The sequence below is a fragment of the Porites lutea genome, chromosome 11 (genome assembly GCF_958299795.1).
Source record: "Porites lutea chromosome 11, jaPorLute2.1, whole genome shotgun sequence".
Taxonomy (NCBI): domain Eukaryota; kingdom Metazoa; phylum Cnidaria; class Anthozoa; order Scleractinia; family Poritidae; genus Porites; species Porites lutea.
The window spans coordinates 26,008,953-26,028,971 of record NC_133211.1 but is presented as its reverse complement, the minus strand read 5'-3'; the positions used below and the strand labels follow the sequence as shown (position 1 = coordinate 26,028,971).

Here is a 20,019-nt window from a genome sequence, read left to right as displayed (position 1 = left end):
AGTTAATGCTCAAACTTGGGAGGTATCCCCCTCAAAAAATCCAGTCGAGCCACCTTAAGTTCCCTATTTAGCAACAGAACGGGAACGTCAGTAGACGACTGCGCGCTCAAATCAAACAATTGGCTTGACCAATGGCAGAGCCGCAAATTGGGCACCGGAGGTCGAGTTTAGTTCTTTCCGCGCGCGTTTCCGCCGTCAAATGACGTTCCCGTTCTGTTGCTAAATCAGCATAAATAACCCGCATAAATATGTTTTCTTTACTCGAGGGCTTACGTCATGCACACCACGCGCAATTTCTTCAACGGCCGTGTACCGGTCGCGCGCAAATTGTGAGGTCTGTTCTCTCCAGTTCGGGTTTCTTACTCCAAAGACAGGGGCAGATCTAGGGGGAGGGTGCAGGGGGTGCGCATCCCTCCCCCCCCCCCTGAGATGACCTGCGGTTTTCTAATACAACTGGTATTCTGCAAAAAAAAAACTATGTGGTTTATTGGTGTTGAAGTAGAGCAAGAGACTAGTGCACCCCCTCCTAAAAAAAATCCTGCATCCGCCCCTGAAAGAAGATTTTGTATCTAAACATTTTCACTCATTTTCAGTAAACGGTTTTCTCTCTATATAAAACTTTATATAGAGAGAACGCCGTTTACAGAACAGCCCATTAAACGGCCATAAATCGGCCCATGGACCACACAGTAGAGACGTAACACACATGGACACACATTTTATGTAAGGTAAGCTGTTTTTTATTGAAATCCTTTCATTTTCACAGGTTACGAAAACGATGGGTTTTTTTCTATGCAAAACTTAATATTTCGAATATTACGCAACAATGTCGATGGTCGCCGATGCTTATACTTCGAGCTTGGGCCACAGAAAAAAATAACAGATTCCCAGAGTTTGGGATTTTTATGGGCATTTTTTAAATACCCGAAAATATCCAACAATGGGAATCTGTTAGTTTTCCCTGTGGGCTACCTCTGGGGAAAGTAGATTAAATTATGCTCGTTGTGCCCAATTATGCCGAAAATTATGCTAGCAAAACCTATCAAGGCCTACCCTGGAAACGAGGTATGCCCAACGGGGGGCGGGGGAACTTCCACACAAAAATAACCTGAGATCAGATCCAATTTTGGCAGCCCTCATGATCGTGATGATCTCAGGTTAATATGAAAATGATAGATGTTCTTTTTCTCTCGCTTAGAGGCGTAAATTGCAGGTTTTAGTTTCGATCACTTTGGGTGTTAAAGAAATTTATTATATAGATACTGATGAAATACCAGGATTTTTCCTTTTGCTAAAAAATAATATCTTCATCGCGCGCAGTGAAGATATTGGTGTCGCCATGGAATTTTTCTCTTCTTCATTAGAATTTTGACTTTTTGGAACAGAAAATATAAGTGTTATTGTCGTTATTTCTCTTTAATAACTTTACATCCGAGTTTCATGACATTTTTGTGACAGGCATTTTGCAATAAGTGACCACTTTAACTGCACTATTTTGCTGTTTCAAAAAGGAATATAACAAAAATTTGTATTTATGTAGGAATTTCATCGGTATCTATAAAATAAACAGAACATTACATGGCCGCTTGGGGATACGAATTTTATCTTCGAGTACTGAAAGTATCTCTCACTCGTTCGCTTCGCTCACTCGTGAGATACTTTCAGCGAGTCGAAGATAAAATTCGTATCCCCGAGCGGCCATTTAATATCCTCTATATTCACCCGGGAGGAGAGAGGCTACGACCGGAAATACCTATGCGTTGGCATGCTTCTGGTTCACCTGAGATCAGGCCCAATTTTAGCGGTTCTCATACATTCTCTCTAACGGCTACCGCTAAAATTTTCGTTTCGCCTTGCCCGCGGGAATGTTATTACAAAGCGAAACGAAAATTGAGCCTGATCTCAGGTTAGCTTCTGGTCCTGTCAATTTTCATTAGCGAAAGTCTCCTCCTCCGCCGGGGATCGGCATCAGTGTGTGTGGTTTTACACAATGGCCGTGGCAAAGAAGTTATCCAATGCTGAGCTTGCATCACTCAAGCAAACGTTCATACAATGGTTTGCGAAAAAAGCCCAGAGGGAACTGAACATTCTCATCACAGGGAAAACTGGTGTAGGCAAATCTCGGCTTGTGAATGCTCTTGTCGGGCGAAAAGTCGCGAAGGAAGGGCGAGAGAAAACGCCCTGCACAACCGGTATCAACCCGTACGATATTTTCTTAAATGGTATCAAAGTCGTAGTCTGGGATTCGCCTGGACTTCAAGATGGAACAGGTAACAATAAACTTTATTTGGCAAACTTGAAGGACAAGTTGAAACATGGCTTTGATATCATGATCTATTGTATCAGGATGGATGATAAAAGATTTCACTCTGATGACAAGATGGCCGTCCGACAGCTTACAGCTAGTTTTGGAACGGATCTTTGGAAGAAATTCGTGATTGCCTTAACCTTTGCCAATAAAATTGAAGACCCAGATGAGGGGGACGAGTCGGCATACTTCATGGGCGACTTTTATTTTTGGCAAAAGGAGATTGATAATTATTTAGATACCGAGCTGGGCATTGAGTCTCGACTACGCAATGCAATTCCAATCACTCCCTGCGGAAACTACAGAAAGCTTCGTTTACCTTCTTGTGATCATTGGCTCGCTGATTTGTGGTCGCAGTGCAACTCTGTTATGGACGATTCCTCGGGTCTGGCGTGGTATGAGATAAATAAGGATCGCGTAAAATTCTCGTGCTCTACAGAGATGGCAGCCGCCTGTAGCTCTAGCTCAATGAGTGCTCAGGGTGAATTATCAAGTAGTTTTAAATCTGAAAGTTCCCAAGATACAGATGAATCAGAGGGCATTCCAAAAGAGATTCCTTTGAACGATGAACAAGAAAACTCGTTTTTTAAAAAAATGTGGGACGCGTTTGTGTTGAGTGGTGTAGCCCTCGAGCTCGCTGCAGCGGTAACTTTTACTGTTCTTAACGTTCTATTTCGACGCTAAGCGTTCGCAACTAGTACCGCTACTTTTGAGGCTGTCATTGGAACTAAGAATTATTCGTTTCATTACTTTAATAACTGAACTTCAATATACATTTATTATAATTGAATAATTTCAGTTCACAACGACTGCGAGCCATCAACATATCAGGCCCGTGGTTGAGGCAGGTACAAAAGTCGGACCGGATCAACTCGGACCTCCAGTCCGGGTCGGATCAACTCGGATCGACTCGGACCAACTCGGATCGATAAAAAAAATAAAAATAAAATAAAATTGGACTCGGATCAACTCGGATCATAAAAAAAAACAACTCGGATTATAAAAAGAAAAATAATATCAGTCGGTATCACTTAACTTTCACCCGCCATTTTTTTTTTCTCACGAACTCGTGGTTGCGTAAATTAATTTTATTTTTATTTTTATTAATTTTAATGATACACTAGTGAGCAGCACACATACACTTCCAGTGAACATTTTTAACTTGGAAGGAGGGGAAATCATGCTCGCCCGGGACAACGAAAATTTCCGTACCCCAGGCGAGAATTGAACTCACGACCCTCCGAATACTATATGTTTATCGGACGTTCCAACCACTGAACCGGAGGGTCGCGAGTTCGATTCTTGCCCGGGGCATGGAAATTTCCTTTGTCCAGGGCGAGCATGGTTTCTCCTCGTTCCGAGTTGAAAATGTTCACTGGAAATGTATGTGTGCTGCTCACTAGTGTATCATTAAAATTAAGTTTCAGAAGTCCTGCAGAAAAAAAAAACAAACAGGAACAAACAAACAAACACTCTTCGGTAACTATCTAAATGCGATCAACAGACCAGACTTTTGATGCTTTTCTCATAAATAATTCAGTAGTCTAATAAATAAGCAAATATATACGTTCTAGGCGACTGAAACTATCATTTCTTTACTGTCGAACCACAACCATGAGTTTATAACATGATCCGAGAGGAACTGGCACCAGTAAAACAAATGGCGCCTGAAAGCCACGGAGAAAAAAAGGATGATCTGGCCTTTTTTACCCTCCAAATAGGTCAAACTTTCAGTTTTGCTGATTTAATTTAATTTTTTTGATTGCTCCGAGTTGATCCGAGTCAAATTTTATTTTATTTTTATTTTTTTATTCGATCCGAGTTGGTCCGAGTCGATCCGAGTTGATCCGACCCGGACTGGCGGTCCGAGTTGATCCGGTCCGACTTTTGTACCTGCCTCCGTGGTTGCGCTGTTGCATTAATTCTTATTTTGCAGACTGCCAAGGCATTCCAGTTTTCTATCCATCATGGCTAGCTGCCAGTAAATGATGCAATGAAATGCTGTGTTTCTGACTTATAGAGGTAGTTTTTTTGACTGCAGGAATGGAAAAGGGTATCAAATATAACCAAGATCACCCGAGCATCGTGCTACTTTTCGAGCATAATTTTCGGCATAATGCTGTTGTTTTGAGGGTGACGCTCAATAGCATAAAGTATCTGACCCTATTTGCAGCACAAACCTTCAACGGGGGCTATAAAAGAAAAAAAAAAGCCCCTGTTGAAGGTTTGTGTAGCAAACTGAAATATCGGGCAAATACAATTCACCACTTTATTTTTGGTTTCTTTCGTTATTTTTTCTATCACTCTTCCTGCCATAAGGATCAGTTTACTGTTTTAAGTTTAAAATTTGGTATTGAAGATTTTACTGACCCAGGTCAGGAGCCCAGGTCTACTAAAGATCCGGCTGAGCCTCAGTGGTTTGTTGTTGTGGGTTTTGCCTTCACAGGTGCTTTTGACATCATGTAACTGATATACACGCTATAAAAAATAAAATTCGATATGATCTGACGCAACTACAATAATTCTTATAATAATTCTTTTCGATACAAAATTGGCAAAGGTACAAGGTATATTAACCTCATCTCCAGGGCCTTTCCCCAAGAGAGAATTCTCTCTTGCTTTCCTTAGAAAGCTTTCTATGGGAATAGCCCTGTAGCCGAGTTTGAAGGCATATATGAGGACTGAAATAGGATAACAGCACTATTAACACTATGAAATAGCCCTTAAACAAAAACTAGAAAAATCACTCAAAATTAAATCATCGCTAAAAGTGAACAAAAATCTTAGAATTGATAGATGTCATAGATGTCTTCGATTCCTTTTGTTTCTATCGCCTATCAGAAAAAATAGTAAATTGCTTGTTTTACCCACGAAGCACCTAGGAGTTCATATGAACTCGTTTAAACGTGTCCGGGAGTTCCAGATCGAATTGGAATTTGGAAGTGTTGGTTTTTGAGGAGAGGGGAAAACCGGAGTACCCAGAGAAAAGCCTCTCGGAGCAAGGGAGCAGGGAAAAGCGCCCTGGGGACGAGGTTGGCAAGGGAGAGAACCAACAACAAACTTAACCCACATATGGCGTCGACGCCGGAAGTTGAACCCGGGCCTCATTGGTGGGAGGCGAGCGCTATCACCGCTGCGCCACCCTTGCTCCCTTGCTATGGACCACTCACGGTCAGCGCAAACGCCAGTTACTCGGGAAACAAGCAATGGAAGATTATTTTTCACTCTTTGAAGTCTTTGAAGATCTATGTACATGATTTGAACTCTCACCAAGGCAACCGAAAATATAATGGGTGCCGATAATGCTGAAAAATCCCCTCCCTTGCCAGGGGGCATTTGATGGCCATCGGCCACCCTGAGAAGGGCGGGATCTCATAACAATAACTTGACGAATTACTGGGTTGTATTATGAACTTGGCAGATTATCTCTCAATTTACAAATAACAATTAACATTTTCAAGTTTTGGATTCAGCTTGAAAATCAACCCCCTCACAGCATCGCTGAACTCTGCTTAAACATATCAAAAATAATGGCCCAAGAAAATATTCAGGTTTGATAAATGAAATATATCTTTTGTTTTCACAACTTAATATTAATAAACAATCGTTTAACTTTAAAAACCTTTACACTTTCTTATCCAAAGCTGAAAAGAATTTGTCCGAAAACATCTAAAAAACCACCAGCTAAATTTGATAAGAACAAATAAAAAACTAAAACTGCTAAAATTGTACTCCATCTTTAAAAATGAAACAAATTACTCTGAATTTATCAATCATATCCGGAATCATGAACATAGACGTGTAGCCAATAAATTTAGGATAGGAAATCATAGCTTAAAAATCCAAAAAAAGGAAGATTTATGATTCCCAAAACTCCTGAAGATCTTAGAATTTGTGATCACTGCAATCTAAATTCCGTTGAAAATGAAATGTACATATTATTTCACTGTGATATAAAATGATTTGATGAGAAAGACTCTTTTTATTAAAATCAACGACCGAAATATACATTATTTACAAATCAGTACAATATCCATGATAAAGTCTGTTGTCTTTTCAACAATCTGATTCACAAATCAACAGGCTAACTGCTAATTTCGTCAGTTTCAAGCATTTAAGGTGATTCCCTGGTTTTGCACTGCGTATCTCTTACTGCGCATAACAAGATGGCCTCCGTAAAAAAGAGCATGTGAAGTGATGTGAAGTAACATTATTAAAATGAAGTTGACCGAAGAGAAACGCTATTGCAATTTTTGCTTGCGGTTGTTTCTTGCCGAGGTGAGACTCAATGTGGTGGGAATGTGCATAACGTGAGCAGTACGCGTGTTGCTGAGTTCGACTTCCTCACGGAGAACCGCGATAGTGAATGTTTAATTTGTGCTTCTTCACTTTGATTTTCATTTAAACGCTTTCTTCATCACATTGTGTCCTAAATGTGATATCTCGATGTAAATTCTGTAAAAACGGATTTTTTAATACTTTCTTCCCCCTTTCGCATACATTCTATTTTGAAACTCGCCCCAGTCCTCTCTCAAAAATCAAGAAAAATGCATTTGGTGCGCACTTTCTGCAGCTCTACCGCAAAAACGAGTACGGTGACCCCCATTTTTTATTTCATGATTTTAATAAGGACAGTACTTTCTTTCGGTGAGAAAAAAATTGGCACAAATCTATGTTCAGTTTTTTGGCAATTTTACTAAATTGTACGGATTGAGCTATCACGTGTCGAATAGCGCGTGTCCAATTTAATTCTACTTTGGAGCGTAAAGTAAAAACAAGGGCATTAAAAGGCATTTTTCTAGTACGTAAGTGGACAAACAATACACTAAAGTCAAATTCTGTGCGATACCACATGCATCATTGAAAAAATCTTTCCTTTTTGTCTAGTTTTGGGCTGCGCGCGGTTTTTGTCAAAGGGTCCAAAATAGCCGTATTTGTCAGCATTGTGACGTCAAAACGAGCACGGTGACCCCCACTTTTTATTACCTTTTTATTATCTTCTTGACTTGTTACATCAGTGTACCAAGTTTCATCTACAATCTATGTTAGGTTCTTTTACTAGGGAATCACCTTAAAAGACGAAAGAAACATACCGTGAAATAATAATTAATTATACCATTCGATTAGATCTTCATTATTATTTGTTTATTGTTATTTTAATCGGTAACACCTGTACAAATGGTAATACTGAATAAACTTGTTGTTGTTGTTGTTGTTGTTGTATTAGACTGTTGTTTGATCGAGTCATCACAGCACTTCAAGAATCCTTCCGGCTGCCTGGATAATAGTAATCGACAGAACCTTGGTTTGAACTCCGCGTTACCGTTGAAAGATAGCGACACGGCCTGAGACTCAGATTACTCACACCCGGGGTGGGAGACAGTCTCTTGTTCCCGTTGACATCAATACCCGTGAAAGAAAACAACTGGAGCAAGAGACTGTCTCCCACCCCGAGTGTGAGTAATTTGATGTCTCAGGCCGCGTCGCTATCTTTCAACGGTAAAGCGGAGTTCAAACCAAGGTTCTGTCGATGGCTTCAGACGGGAAAGGTTGCAGAGATTTACGACCTTTGATTCGCTCTCAGTGCAAAGGCGTCTTGAAGCAAAACAACGAACGGAAAGGAGAACTATCGTGTGTTACCTGAGCGGAATTTGGAGGCGATTGGAGCAGTTGGAGCGAATTTACGGCCGTTTTCCTTCGGTGGATCAGTGGGGCCGCTTCGATGGAGTGCCTAACCTTGCTAACCCCCCGGGGGGATACTCCGCATATGAAAGGGGTAGGGATGCTCGTCGTCTCGCTTAGGGGTGTAAATTTCGGATTTTGGTCTCACTTAGGGTGTTCTGTGCAAAACGCCATCATATTTAGCCGGGAAGGGTTGCACGCGAAAAAATATGAAAATATATATTTGATATGTATATTTCTAATGCGTTTTATTTACTCCATTCATATAATCCAAGTTTTCTCATTTGTCTGTGTTTTAACATGGTCTCTTTTAGGGGTCAAAAAAGCTTGGGCCACGCCGAGATCGGTCTCCTTTTGGGGCTTAAATTCAAAATTTCCGACGAGCATCCCCACCCCTTTCATATGCGGAGTCCCCACTCCCCCAGGTGCTAACCTTTATATAGAGAGAAAACCGTTTATATAAAAACCCATAAAACGGCCATAAATCGGTCCGTGGACCACACAGGAGAGACGTAACACACATTTTAAGTAAGGTAAGGCGTTTTTTATTGAAATCCTTTCTTTTTGGTAGGTTACAGAAACGATAGGTTTTTTTCCCATACAAATCCTTATATTTCGAATGTTACGCAACAATGCCGATGTTCGCCGATACTCATATTTCGAGCTTGAGCTACCTGTGGTCACGCAGGGTTTCAGTCTGATGAGATGCGATATTATTGAGATTCTCTATGGGTATTTCCGACGAAAACGAAGTTGCAAAGATCGCTATTGACGAAACGACGATAAGAAAAGAAGATAAGAAAATAAAAATACAAAAGGCTGTTTTTGCAGGCTATTCTTCTTGTTACTCAAGACTAGTTTCCTTAAAATTAAACTTGCCACACCGAGTTGATGTATTGTTCATTAAATCAGAGGATTTTAAGTATAACGAAACCTGCAACTGCCATAAAGCCAGAGCTGGCGAGAGCCGTTGGAGCCACATGCTTAATTGACTCCCACATTCTGGTCCAAAGCGTATTTTGCTGTTTCTCGGTCAAAGGTATATCGCCCGGTATGTCCGTCGGGTTAATTTTGGCTGCTGCCAGAGCTTTAGAAGTTGCGGGATATACTAAGCGATGCTTGCTTATCTTGAACAGAGCTATCCCTGCCGCATCACTCATTACAGAATAGCAACTTAACCACAACTCACTGAGCCAGTTATCACCGTTGGGTAGCGGTTTGGGCTTCTTGGGATTTCCAGTAGAATTTCCAACCGCGACAATGGGAAGTGCCGTGAGTACTTCGGAATCGATATCCAGCTCATTTCGTAAGATTCCATTCGGCGCACCTCTTAATTGCCTTTCCCACTCAGTAAATTCTTCCAGAAAATAGATTTCGTGGTCCTCCTCATCTGGGTCTTGAATTGTGTTGGCAAACGTTAAAGCTATCACAGTTTTTCCCCAAACTTCCTTTCCAAACCCCTCTGTCAGCTTGCGAATGGCCATCTTGTCTTCAACATAAAATTTCTTGTCGTTCATCTTGAGGCAGTAAATGACGACATCAAGGCCATGTTTCGAATTTACGGATTTCAAGTTTTCAAGGTAATTAGCGTCGCCATCTTGAAGTCCAGGAGAATCCCAGACAAGCACATCAATACCTTCAATTACAACTTTGTGCGAAGTTGTAGTGTTTGTGCAAGAATCTCGCTGTCGCCCTTCCACCGCGACATTTCTCCCCACAAGAGCATTCACCAAGCGGGATTTGCCAACGCCAGTCTTACCGGTGACAAGAAAGTTGAGTTTCTTCTGCGGATTCTTCGCAATCAGTTGTAGGAGAAACTGCTTCCATTCCTCCAATTCAGTGTCGGATAGTAATTCGGCCATTTTCACAAACAGACGAAGTGAGAGAGACGGAACAAGGCGGAAGTACTGAACTCATGTCCAGGTTACCATCTTTGAAATCTGGGGAGGAAGTCCTGGTTGCGGGAGACAAGAGGAGCCCGCAATCCTAGTCTCCAGGTTGTTGCGGGCGACAAAAGGAGCCCGCCACCTATTCTTGGTCAGCGGCATTCTCTTAACTGTATAGCGAGATTTTTTTCTCGATTTGTTCACATTCCTGTGTTACACCGACTAATATGCATTGTATGAATGGTATGTGGCCTCGAAGGCCTGGTGTTGAGTTCAAGGTCCGTCTGATGTCACAGTAATCACGTGAATGCACATTCAAGTGATGCAACAATCATTATTAGTCGAGCTTGCTTTAGCAGAGCGAGAATTTAAAAATGCAGGCGTTTTTTTAGTCGGTCTGCCCGAAATGAGAAGCCCAAAGACTACTGCAAAACTGATTCATAACAACGTGTATTGTTTTTTTATAACAATATTTCGCCTGGCCATACCAGCCTTCTTCAGGTTTACAGGTGTTACTGAACTTATGTAGCAATCAATGTCGGCCATGGTCCCAGGCGTTCCTATATAGCGGAGACCGTGAGAACTGGGGATAAGAATCGTGACGACTTTCGTTGTATGCAAATGAGCCTTGTGATAAGCATGCGGTTTATTTACGGCGATGACCGAAAAAAGGAAATTAAACCCGAATTGTAATTGGCTTGTTTACCCACGAAGTACATAGGAGTTCAACGTGTCCTTGCGTTCCAGATCGAATTGGAATTTGGAAGTGTTGGGTTTTGAGGAGAGGGGAAAATTGGAGTACCCGGAGAGAAACCTCTTGGAGCAGGGGAGAGAACCAACAACAACCACATATGGCGTCGACGCCGGGAGCTGAACACGGGCCACGTGGGTGGGAGGCGTGTGCTTTCACCACTGCTTCACCCTCGCTCCCCACACATGACGCATGTAAGTTGATCATGTTTTTAGCTGTCTGGCCGTGATGTGATTTTCCCCGATTCACTTTGTTGTATGTATTTAATCGATAGATTTTCGTAGTTGTTAAGATGTGAAGTCGCGTTTCACTTTGTAAATACTTGAAATATCAATGATTTAACCTTTCACTACTACTGAAAGCAACTTTAACTACCCTTCTGACGGTACGTATGGAAAGCGAGAAGACACTGGGGACGAGGTTGTGTTTATACGGGTAGCTTTGTACTAGACCATCACGCACTCTACTTTCAGCACTTCATGTCGATCCATGTCCATAGAATACAAATCCCATATCGTGCTTTTCCAGAAAGGGTCCGCCCACGAATTCTGTCGCTTGAAAGCGTTGATTACTAACGAACAAGTGATTACTTCAGTGGTCGACAAAATAGAACAATCTTAATAAGCAAAACTTCGAAGTTTTTACTGGAAAACTAGGATCGAGGATCGGTTAAAAAAACTTGAAATAAAATAAATCGTGGATCGTGGTGATGTCATTGTGGGCCGCAGACTGTAGATAAGTTTCACAGAATATAACCCCGTTCGGCGTACTGAGCACTAAAAAATTTAAGTAAACTACTCTGAGTCTGACTGAGTCAGTGATTGTTTTGACGAGAAAGTGAAATTTTCTTGAAAAATGAAACTCTTTATCCCAGTGATACTGTGGTAAAATGCATGCTGTGTACAGCTCTAAAAATTGTACGCTGCTCAGGCCACTTAAGGCATGACTACCCATATTTTGTAAAATGCTATTAAGAACGAATGTCGCTAAGGATTGAGGGATTGAGCAAAATTGGAAATGGTCAAACAAAACCTTCCCTCAGACTTTGGGTGTAGGTAGTTAGTACTTCAGATGAAAGTACAGAGTGTGGCATTTTATTGACTTCTAACAAAAACCTGCACTGGGCATCAGGGGGAGAAGTCTGGGCCAAAAATTACATTTTTTGGGACAATTTTCTGTTGGGAGAATGCGAGCAGTTATGCAAACCCGAGACGAAGTCGAGGGTTTGCATAACTGTCGCGAATTCTCCCAACCCCTCGAGTGTTTATATCAGGATATGCAAACACAGGAAAAAAGTTTTCTATTGCTTTTATAAAATAACTTTCCCCAGAAAAAAAGCAAAAACTGTCTTGTTTAGAGCACTGATTACAAAGAAAAATTCTTACCAGTCGCGAAGTCTTGTACACGAAGCTTGTACGCGTAATCAGTCCTTGTTTTGCAAAAAAGATGCTTTCCAAAATATGGGTTTTTTCTCGCTCGATGTCAGCTCAAGCGAAAAAAAAATTGACACAGCATGTTTCTAAAGATTTTCCAAGTTTCAGCCGACGAGGAAATGGGCGAATAAAGTAAACTTGTCGAGGTTTTCAACTCAAAACCTTTTTCAATTCAAATTCGTGCTTGCGTGATTAGCGCGCGAAAAGCAAAACATTTTGATGTCACAACCATGTTTACATACTCTCATGCACACACACCTCTCTGCCAATCAGGGGCCGGTTGGTCAAAGCCTGGTTAGCGCTAACCGTTGGTTAAGAGGTATCAAAATGTATAGGTTTCCATGATATTTAACGCTGGTTAGCACTAACCATGCTTCGAGCAACCCGGGCCAGAGCGCGCGTACTATCTTAGTTATGTTTTAATTTTGTACAATTCATACTTTGACAAGTCAAACTAATGCACTAGGTGTACCCAAAAGTTTTCATGGCTCAATGTTCTAAACAGGCCAAGATGTTCGCTGCTGGAATTGACTTACTCTCAGTTTTTGTGTGGGAAAGGTTCAAAAGTGCGTCGAGTATAGACTACGAGTAGTCCCCATTTTCCTCAGGGATAGTAGAGCCAGCGAAACGCGATCGCGCGTGAAAATCATCCCACGCGAGAAAGGCGAGACGCGGCAGGGGGAAAGAAGGCTCGCATTTCTCGCGTGGGGTGATTTTCACGCGCGCTCGCGTTTCGCTCGCTCTGCTATCCCTGAAGGAAAATGGGGACTACTCATAGTCTGGTCGTGTATGGCTATAGCAATACAAAAGAAGAAAAAAAGGGAAATACGTTGTCATCACCTTTCAGTTAACGTGTGGCACGATCATATCACTTGAGCAGGCGAAAGATGACACCATTTCCTTCCTGGCAGAAATGTAATCAAAATAATCTTGTAGACAGCCCCTGCAGCCCACAGTGGCCCACACCACCTACCAGGCCGAATGGTGCAAAATCGAAAAACACGTACTCTAGCATCATGGCAAGAGGATTTTCGCAGACAGCTTTCATCACAACTATATTATGTGTTTGTTACGCATCGATTTCAGGATATGGGGCGCCAAATGTATTTTTATTATTTAGAGTGGTTATTTGTATATAACCAAAACAAGAGTGGTTATTTACAAATAACCACATTACAGTTTTATTATTTCTAAATAACCAAAATATAAAATTGGTTATTTACAAATAATCAAAACTGACATTTGGTTATTTAGCAAATAACCAAAAATTAAAAAGTGGTTATTTCTAAATAACCAAATGCGACACCAAAATTCGAAATTGGTTATTTATTAAATAACCAAAATGCGAAAATGTTTATTTATTAAATAACCGAAATGTAGGCAGAATGGAAATTGGTTATTTATCGACAAACTGGACAATTAATTGGTTATTCCGTGGGAGTGCCACTATTCCGTGGGATGCCTGTGGCACTCGGTAAAAATCCGGTTCGGTTGTACCCAAAATTGCAAAACCAGCCAATAGGATTGCCTAAAATCTTTATCGATTATTTCTTCTTCCAAGTCGACCAATGGGATTGTACAAAACCTTTATCGATTTTTGATCGACTTGCTTCCTCTGAAGAAAGTTTCAGAATGTTTCATTGTACGAACAAATTGCAAAGCCAGCCAACAGGATTGTCTACAATCTTTATCGATTATCTCTTCTTCCAAGCCGACCAATCAGATTATACAAAATCTGTATCGATTTTTAATCGATTTGCTTCCTGAAGAACGTTTAAATCAGAACGTTCCTTGCAAAATTTGTCGCCCTTGAGTTTTTCCAATCGTGGTTTAGGATGGCTTGTTAACCAGCGAAATCCTTCAGGATACTGGCAAGTCACGAAAGGAGACCTGAGCCAAATTATTTCTTCCCTTCATGATTCTTTTTTTTGTTTAGGTCTAGCTTTTTCATAAGGTTTTAGTAGCGTCTGGTTGCGCGCCGTGATTTCCGATAGATTCTTCTATTCGGAGTTCGCCAGTTTTTGCTGAGCACAGCTAGATTTCAGTTTTTTTCTTTTCTTATCGAAAACACCTTGACGATGGGAGGTTAAATCGCGAAAATTTCAACTCGTACTCTTGACGATTGGCGGTGAAATCGCGAAAATATTGTCCTCGTCGATCGACGACTCGCTTTTGGCATGGATTGGACTTCTGGATGGGACACGGATCAGGACATTAGTAAACTTACTCTATCTTGGAATCAAGGATAATCATTGCAACTATTTTAACTTTGAGACCTTGGAAATACATTGCAATTAATTTTTAACCGTATCAAGAGCATCTTGGAATATTAAACTTTCATCTTGGATTAAAACATTGGAACTTTTATACCAGTCATGAATTACGAATAGGTTTTCGTTTGGGAACTTTATCGAACTTTGTAACCCTGGATTCGACCCTGAATAAATCAAGCGGATGTTTTGTTTTGTTTTGTTCCATTAACCTAAAACTACAATGTTTATTTCTCTTGAGGCAACTTACTACCAAGAAATGACGTATCTTTATACATATAGTTCCTGTTCAGGTTGATCAGAGAGCATTATGCGCATGTTTTTCATTACTTGTTTCCGTTAACATTCCAATTTAAGTTACACGGGTAAACCTTTTATTGATGCAAAATAACTTCTTTTTCTTATCCAAATCGTGCTACGAAAATAACGACATAGCGATAGATCAAAACAAGATCAACTCCATCCTTGCGACCACTGACAACTATAAATTTAGCTAGCGTGGCAGGTGTCGAAAGGGGTAGGGGAAAGGGAGGAAGCAAAAAGGGGATGTGGATTGGGGAGTTATAGTAGCCTTCCATGCAGGCTACTATAAATTCAGTCATAACACATTAAACCAACCCATACAGGTAACCTACTCATCGATGCTCATAACATGACACATCTTTCCGGTTTCCCTAATTTTTCCAAACTCAGATAGAACGCTATTATGCTTCCACAGACAAATGCATCCCACGGAAACGACTTTAGGCGTCTTGTTTACTAAATAAACAAACATGGACGATTAAAAATCCAAAACTGTGCAAAAATGGTTATTTAATACAGAAATGGTTATTTTCCTAATTTGGTCTTAGCAAGTGGCCACGTGGCCCCATATTCAGGATCCGTGATGCTTTCTTGGCGGCAATACGCACAAGTTTCCTGCCAAAAGAGATACACGTGACAGGAGATAGAAAGCGTCACGCATTCTTCCAGACAAAACTGGCCAGCAGCTCATCAAAATTAGCCCGCGAAAATATCCGTTTCTCCTTGCTCTTGGTCGCCAGGGACGTAGCCTGCGTAGCAAGCGTTTCCGTGCGGTTTAGGAGCAAAGAACGAGGAACGAGAGTCAAAGACCACGCCAAAAATGGCGTAGGTAAAAGAGCGGCCGAAACCAAACGGAAACGCTTGCTAAGCAGGCTACCGGGGACGTTTCGCGCGAAACGTCCCAATCGGCGAAGAACGAGAGGAGAAACGGGTGTTTCTACGGTGGACCGTAAGGGACATTACAATATATTTTTTTCCCTTAAGTTATCGCGCGATAATTAGTCAGTTTATCGCGCGATAAATGAGAAAATTTAAAAATTATCGCGCGATAATTAGTCAGTTTATCGCGCGAGAAATGAGAAAATGTAAGAACTATCACGCGCGATAACTAGTAGTCAGTTTGAGAAAATGCAAGGGGTGACAGGCCGCACATCTATACCGGAGTGAAACCTTGTGTAAACCTTTCATATTTTAGCTCTAACGAGCATGTCCTTTAGGGATTTTCCTTTCTTCTTGGTTCTTTAAAAATTTGGCGAAGTAACGGTTGGTTTTGTGTAAGATTCCATTTTTTCAGTAAAACTTCTTTTAAAGTAGACACTGAGGGCTGGTACTGTGTCACGAAAGGCAATATTTTTTTTTCCTCTTTGTTGTTGTGTTTCAGGAGAGCAGACTCCCTCTCTGTGAACTTTATATCTGATAGAAGGTTTTTATCATAGTTTGTGGGTAGCCTCTGTCAATCAAGCGTTTTTTGAAATTTGAAATATTTTCCTCAAAAGTAGTTTTTTAGGAGTTTGTTCGTAGGATTCTCAAGGCTTCTCCTTTGACAAATCGTTTTTTAACACTCGGCGGGTGACAAGAGGTGAAATGTGTGTACTGGAAGGTTTCCGTTCTTTTAAAATGTGTCTTTACGTCAAGGATAGATTTTTCCTTGAATCTTGTGCCTTTGTATACAACCGTGTCTAAAAACACAGTCTCAGTGTCAGATATTTCGGCCGTGAATTTGATAGTTGGGTGATGTAAGTTTGCTTGTTCGATGTGCGCTTTGCGTTTCGATGTCTGGTTTACTTATGTCCCACAAGGAAAAGATATCGTCAATGAAGCGTTTCCAAACTGTAGGTTTAAAAACGGTTCTGCCTAGAATTGTGGATTAGGTGTTTGAAATTAGGTGTTTGTCATGTCATCAATATGATTTTCATGTCATCAATATGATTTTCACGGTGAAGATCCGTAATTAGGCGCAAGACCTTGCTGTGCGTTTCTTTCACCATGGGTTGAGAGAGAGGTCTGTAGTTATGTTTGTCGCCGATTTGTATTTGACCCTCTCTTATTTTGTCAGTTTTGTTCATGACTACTGCGATAAACTGACTAATTATCGCGCGATAAAATGAACAGTTATCGCGCGATAATTTTTAAATTTTCTCATGTATCGCGCGATAATTTTAACTTATCGCGCGATAAATTTGAATTATCGCGCGATAACTTAAGAAAAAAAAAAAAAAGGTTGCAATGTCCCTTACGGGCCACCGTATGTTTCCGCAGGCTACATCAAAATAAATTATTAGTATGCCACCGGCGGTCTCCACGATTTAAGCCAGCAGGGCTCACTGTAATTTAAAGCAGTTTAAAACTTCCAAGATGGGAGGAGATGGCTAAAAAGTTTAGTTTCAGATTCGAGTGTTTATGTTGTTTACATGAATATGTCATGTACATTGAATTTTTATTATTATTATTACTATTATTATAAATAGATTGTAAATAGATTGACCAACTGCTAGTGGTTCATTTCACAAGTTACAGATTTCCATTTCGAAAAAAAATTAAATTACAGAATTACAGAATTAAAGAATTACAGTACTAGTTCACTATAAGCGAGGGAGGAGGCCTCATTAAATCGAAGGAGGCGGCGCTGGTTACGAAAAACACAATAAAAAAATTTGTACGTGCGTTGCTGCTCAACTGCGATGTGAAATTTCCCGTTGGATGGAGACGTAACTGACTCACCGTCACGAAAATGTTCTGTTTCCTTTTGTTGTAAGTTAAATCACACCGGCAGCTTTATGCACCTATCAATGTAAAGCCGGCGGGGGGGGGGGGAGGGGGGGGCAGGGCATGGGGTGGGGATTTGATTGTCTTTGTTGGCCCTGGGGTAGGGCATTTGACTGAGGGGAGGGACATTTGACAGGGGAGGGGATATTTGAATCTTTCTTCGCCCGACGTCGAGATATTTGACTGCCGACTCGGACAAAAAAGACTGAGACCGAACATATGTTTCCCGCTTTCACGCTTCACACATGCGCCGTACGGTTTGAAAAGATCAGGAAATCATGGAGGCCAATGAGAGCAAGCGAAGGCTGAGTGGATTTCACTGTTTTGTCTTCAAATTTCGTTTGTTTTAGCGTGTTAGTGATCAATTGAACCTCTTAAAATACTGTGGTATCAAAGTAAACGGAAGTAAAGAGAAACCAAGTCGATTTTTGCAAGTACAATTGATTAGTGTATGGCTTATTCGCTACAATCACTGTAAACTGATAAAATTGACTTTCTTTGTACCTTTTACTAAGAACGGTATATTTAAACTTACAAAATGTGGACTTTCTCCTAGGTTTATGTATTCTACGCAGTGTAACACGGATTATGATTAAAACGTATAATTGCAGCTGTAACAGGAACGTGTATCTTTGGTGATACAGCAACGTTTATAAAAGATTGCAGAGTTTTATTTAGAGATATTTTTATTGTGCCTTTCTTAGGTTCTGCCTTTGGATTGACAGCAATGTGCAGCCCGGGGTGGGGAAATTTGGTTGCATTTGACTGGAATGATTTGCCCGTGGGCAGGGAATTTGATTGAAAATTTTTGAAAAAAGTCAAATCCCCACCCTTTGCCCTGCCTCCCCCCCGCCGGCATTACATTGATAGGTGCATTAAGCGGCTAGCTTAGCAGTCTTCATCGAGATCCCGTCTACCCGAGCTGTCCGAACTGAAAATTCTTTACGTCAAGCGTTTGAGTTCCCTGCTAGCAGAGGTCTCTCTCGTCGTGAGAGACCTCTGTTAGCAGGGAAGCGTTTGAGAAGCAAGAAATTTTAAGCATTTTAATCTCGTTTGGAGCATATTCAGTAACCAATAAGTGCATATTCCTCTTCCTGTATATATGGGGTATAGCTTACACTTCTCCTCAAAGCCATTTATTTCTGACCCGGCTGCTCTTTATTTATTACATTTCACTGATCACTAAGGCAGATAAGTCATTTTTGTAAATTTAGCAAAATTGTGGAGTGTAAATATAATGATTTTTAGCGCGTGATCATACCCTCACGTGGGAAGGTTAAGAAAAAAAATCTCTTACAACGATACAATACAACAATCTAGAACTACTTTGCTTTAAAGAAGCCGAGCTATCGATTTCTGCTTCTTGTGCGTAAAGCAATTAGTAACGGACTAGTAAATTCCCGATATTACATGTTAATGAAGCTAAATTTAGTACGCTAAGATAATTCGAGTGCTTCGTTTTCGAAACTACCCTAAGATAATATTACAAAATCGCACGCTTTTTCTCTTAAACAACCCAGCAAATAAATGCATACAGTTATACATCAGTTTCATATAGGAATTAAAACTGACTAAATTGCTACTGATTTAATATATTTACGGCTTCCTTGGGTTACACCAAGTGTCTTCTCAAAAATCCGGCGGAAGGGTTTGTAGCAATAGAAATCTACTCAATACTGCGCACGAGGTCCTCAGTGCTAAAGGGAACTACATTGGCACGTAAAAAAGTGACAAAACGTCGCTTGTTTGCTTTAACCGGATGATTACTAACACTAAGTCGACGAAAACTTGAAAACGTTAGCCGCCGACCCGACTTTTAGTTTTCAGTCGAGTGCTTGGAAAAATCACTAAAAAACCTTCGAAGAGTGAATAGCTCAGAATGGGGTGGTTTCGCTTGAGAGACTGCGAAACGTCCCTCACCGGGCAGGAGCGATAGAGAGACGTCAATATATTCGCCAGCGATATAATGAATATATGTCTCTTCTTTATTTATTTATGTATTATTTAAATCATATTAAAAAACATAAAAGAGACTAGTAAGTTATCAAGTACAGGTATTATTGTCTAAGATGGCGTTTGAGCTTAATCTTGAATTCACTGAGCGTCTCTATCTGTCTGATGTTTCCATAACCTCAAAAAACTGGAAAAAGGACTCTTGCCGATATTTCGTCTTTATTAAAAAACTTCGTTTCCAGGTAGAGTATTGTATGTACGAGCACCGTTTATGCTGAAGCTTCCTTGGTACTTAACAGTTTACGCAAAAGGAGAACGCAGCAAATCATGGCGTCTGGTGTTGTAGCTATGAACTTCGTGCGCATGCCTAAAAAACTCCGAGAGTAATTACAATTAAAAGTACAATGGCGCCATTCCATAAAGACATTTATAGACTAAGACGCACTTCAGATAGTCGACGCGCTTGTAGGCTAGCCCTGATTGATCGACCTTCAATGATACAGGGACCACGTCTGTTAAGCTCAGGTTATCTAGATAAGATTTGCTCCCAATCCCACAACTGTCCCAGACAGACCAACAGTAGTCGAACAACGGCAAAACTATAGTGCTATAGAGCATTAGACAAGTAGATTTGGGAAGAACCTTGTGCGTTCGATGCAGAGTACCT

General features: G+C 40.8%; 1 protein-coding gene across 1 annotated transcript; it reads right to left on the bottom strand.

Annotated features, from left to right (window-relative positions):
- Positions 1 to 8,536: 8,536 nt before the first annotated feature.
- On the bottom strand, positions 8,537 to 9,861 carry LOC140952861 (uncharacterized). The gene has a single exon (XM_073402311.1). The coding sequence runs from the start codon at positions 9,850 to 9,852 to the stop codon at positions 8,899 to 8,901; it is 954 nt and encodes a 317-aa protein (XP_073258412.1). The 5' UTR covers positions 9,853 to 9,861; the 3' UTR covers positions 8,537 to 8,898.
- Positions 9,862 to 20,019: the final 10,158 nt, after the last annotated feature.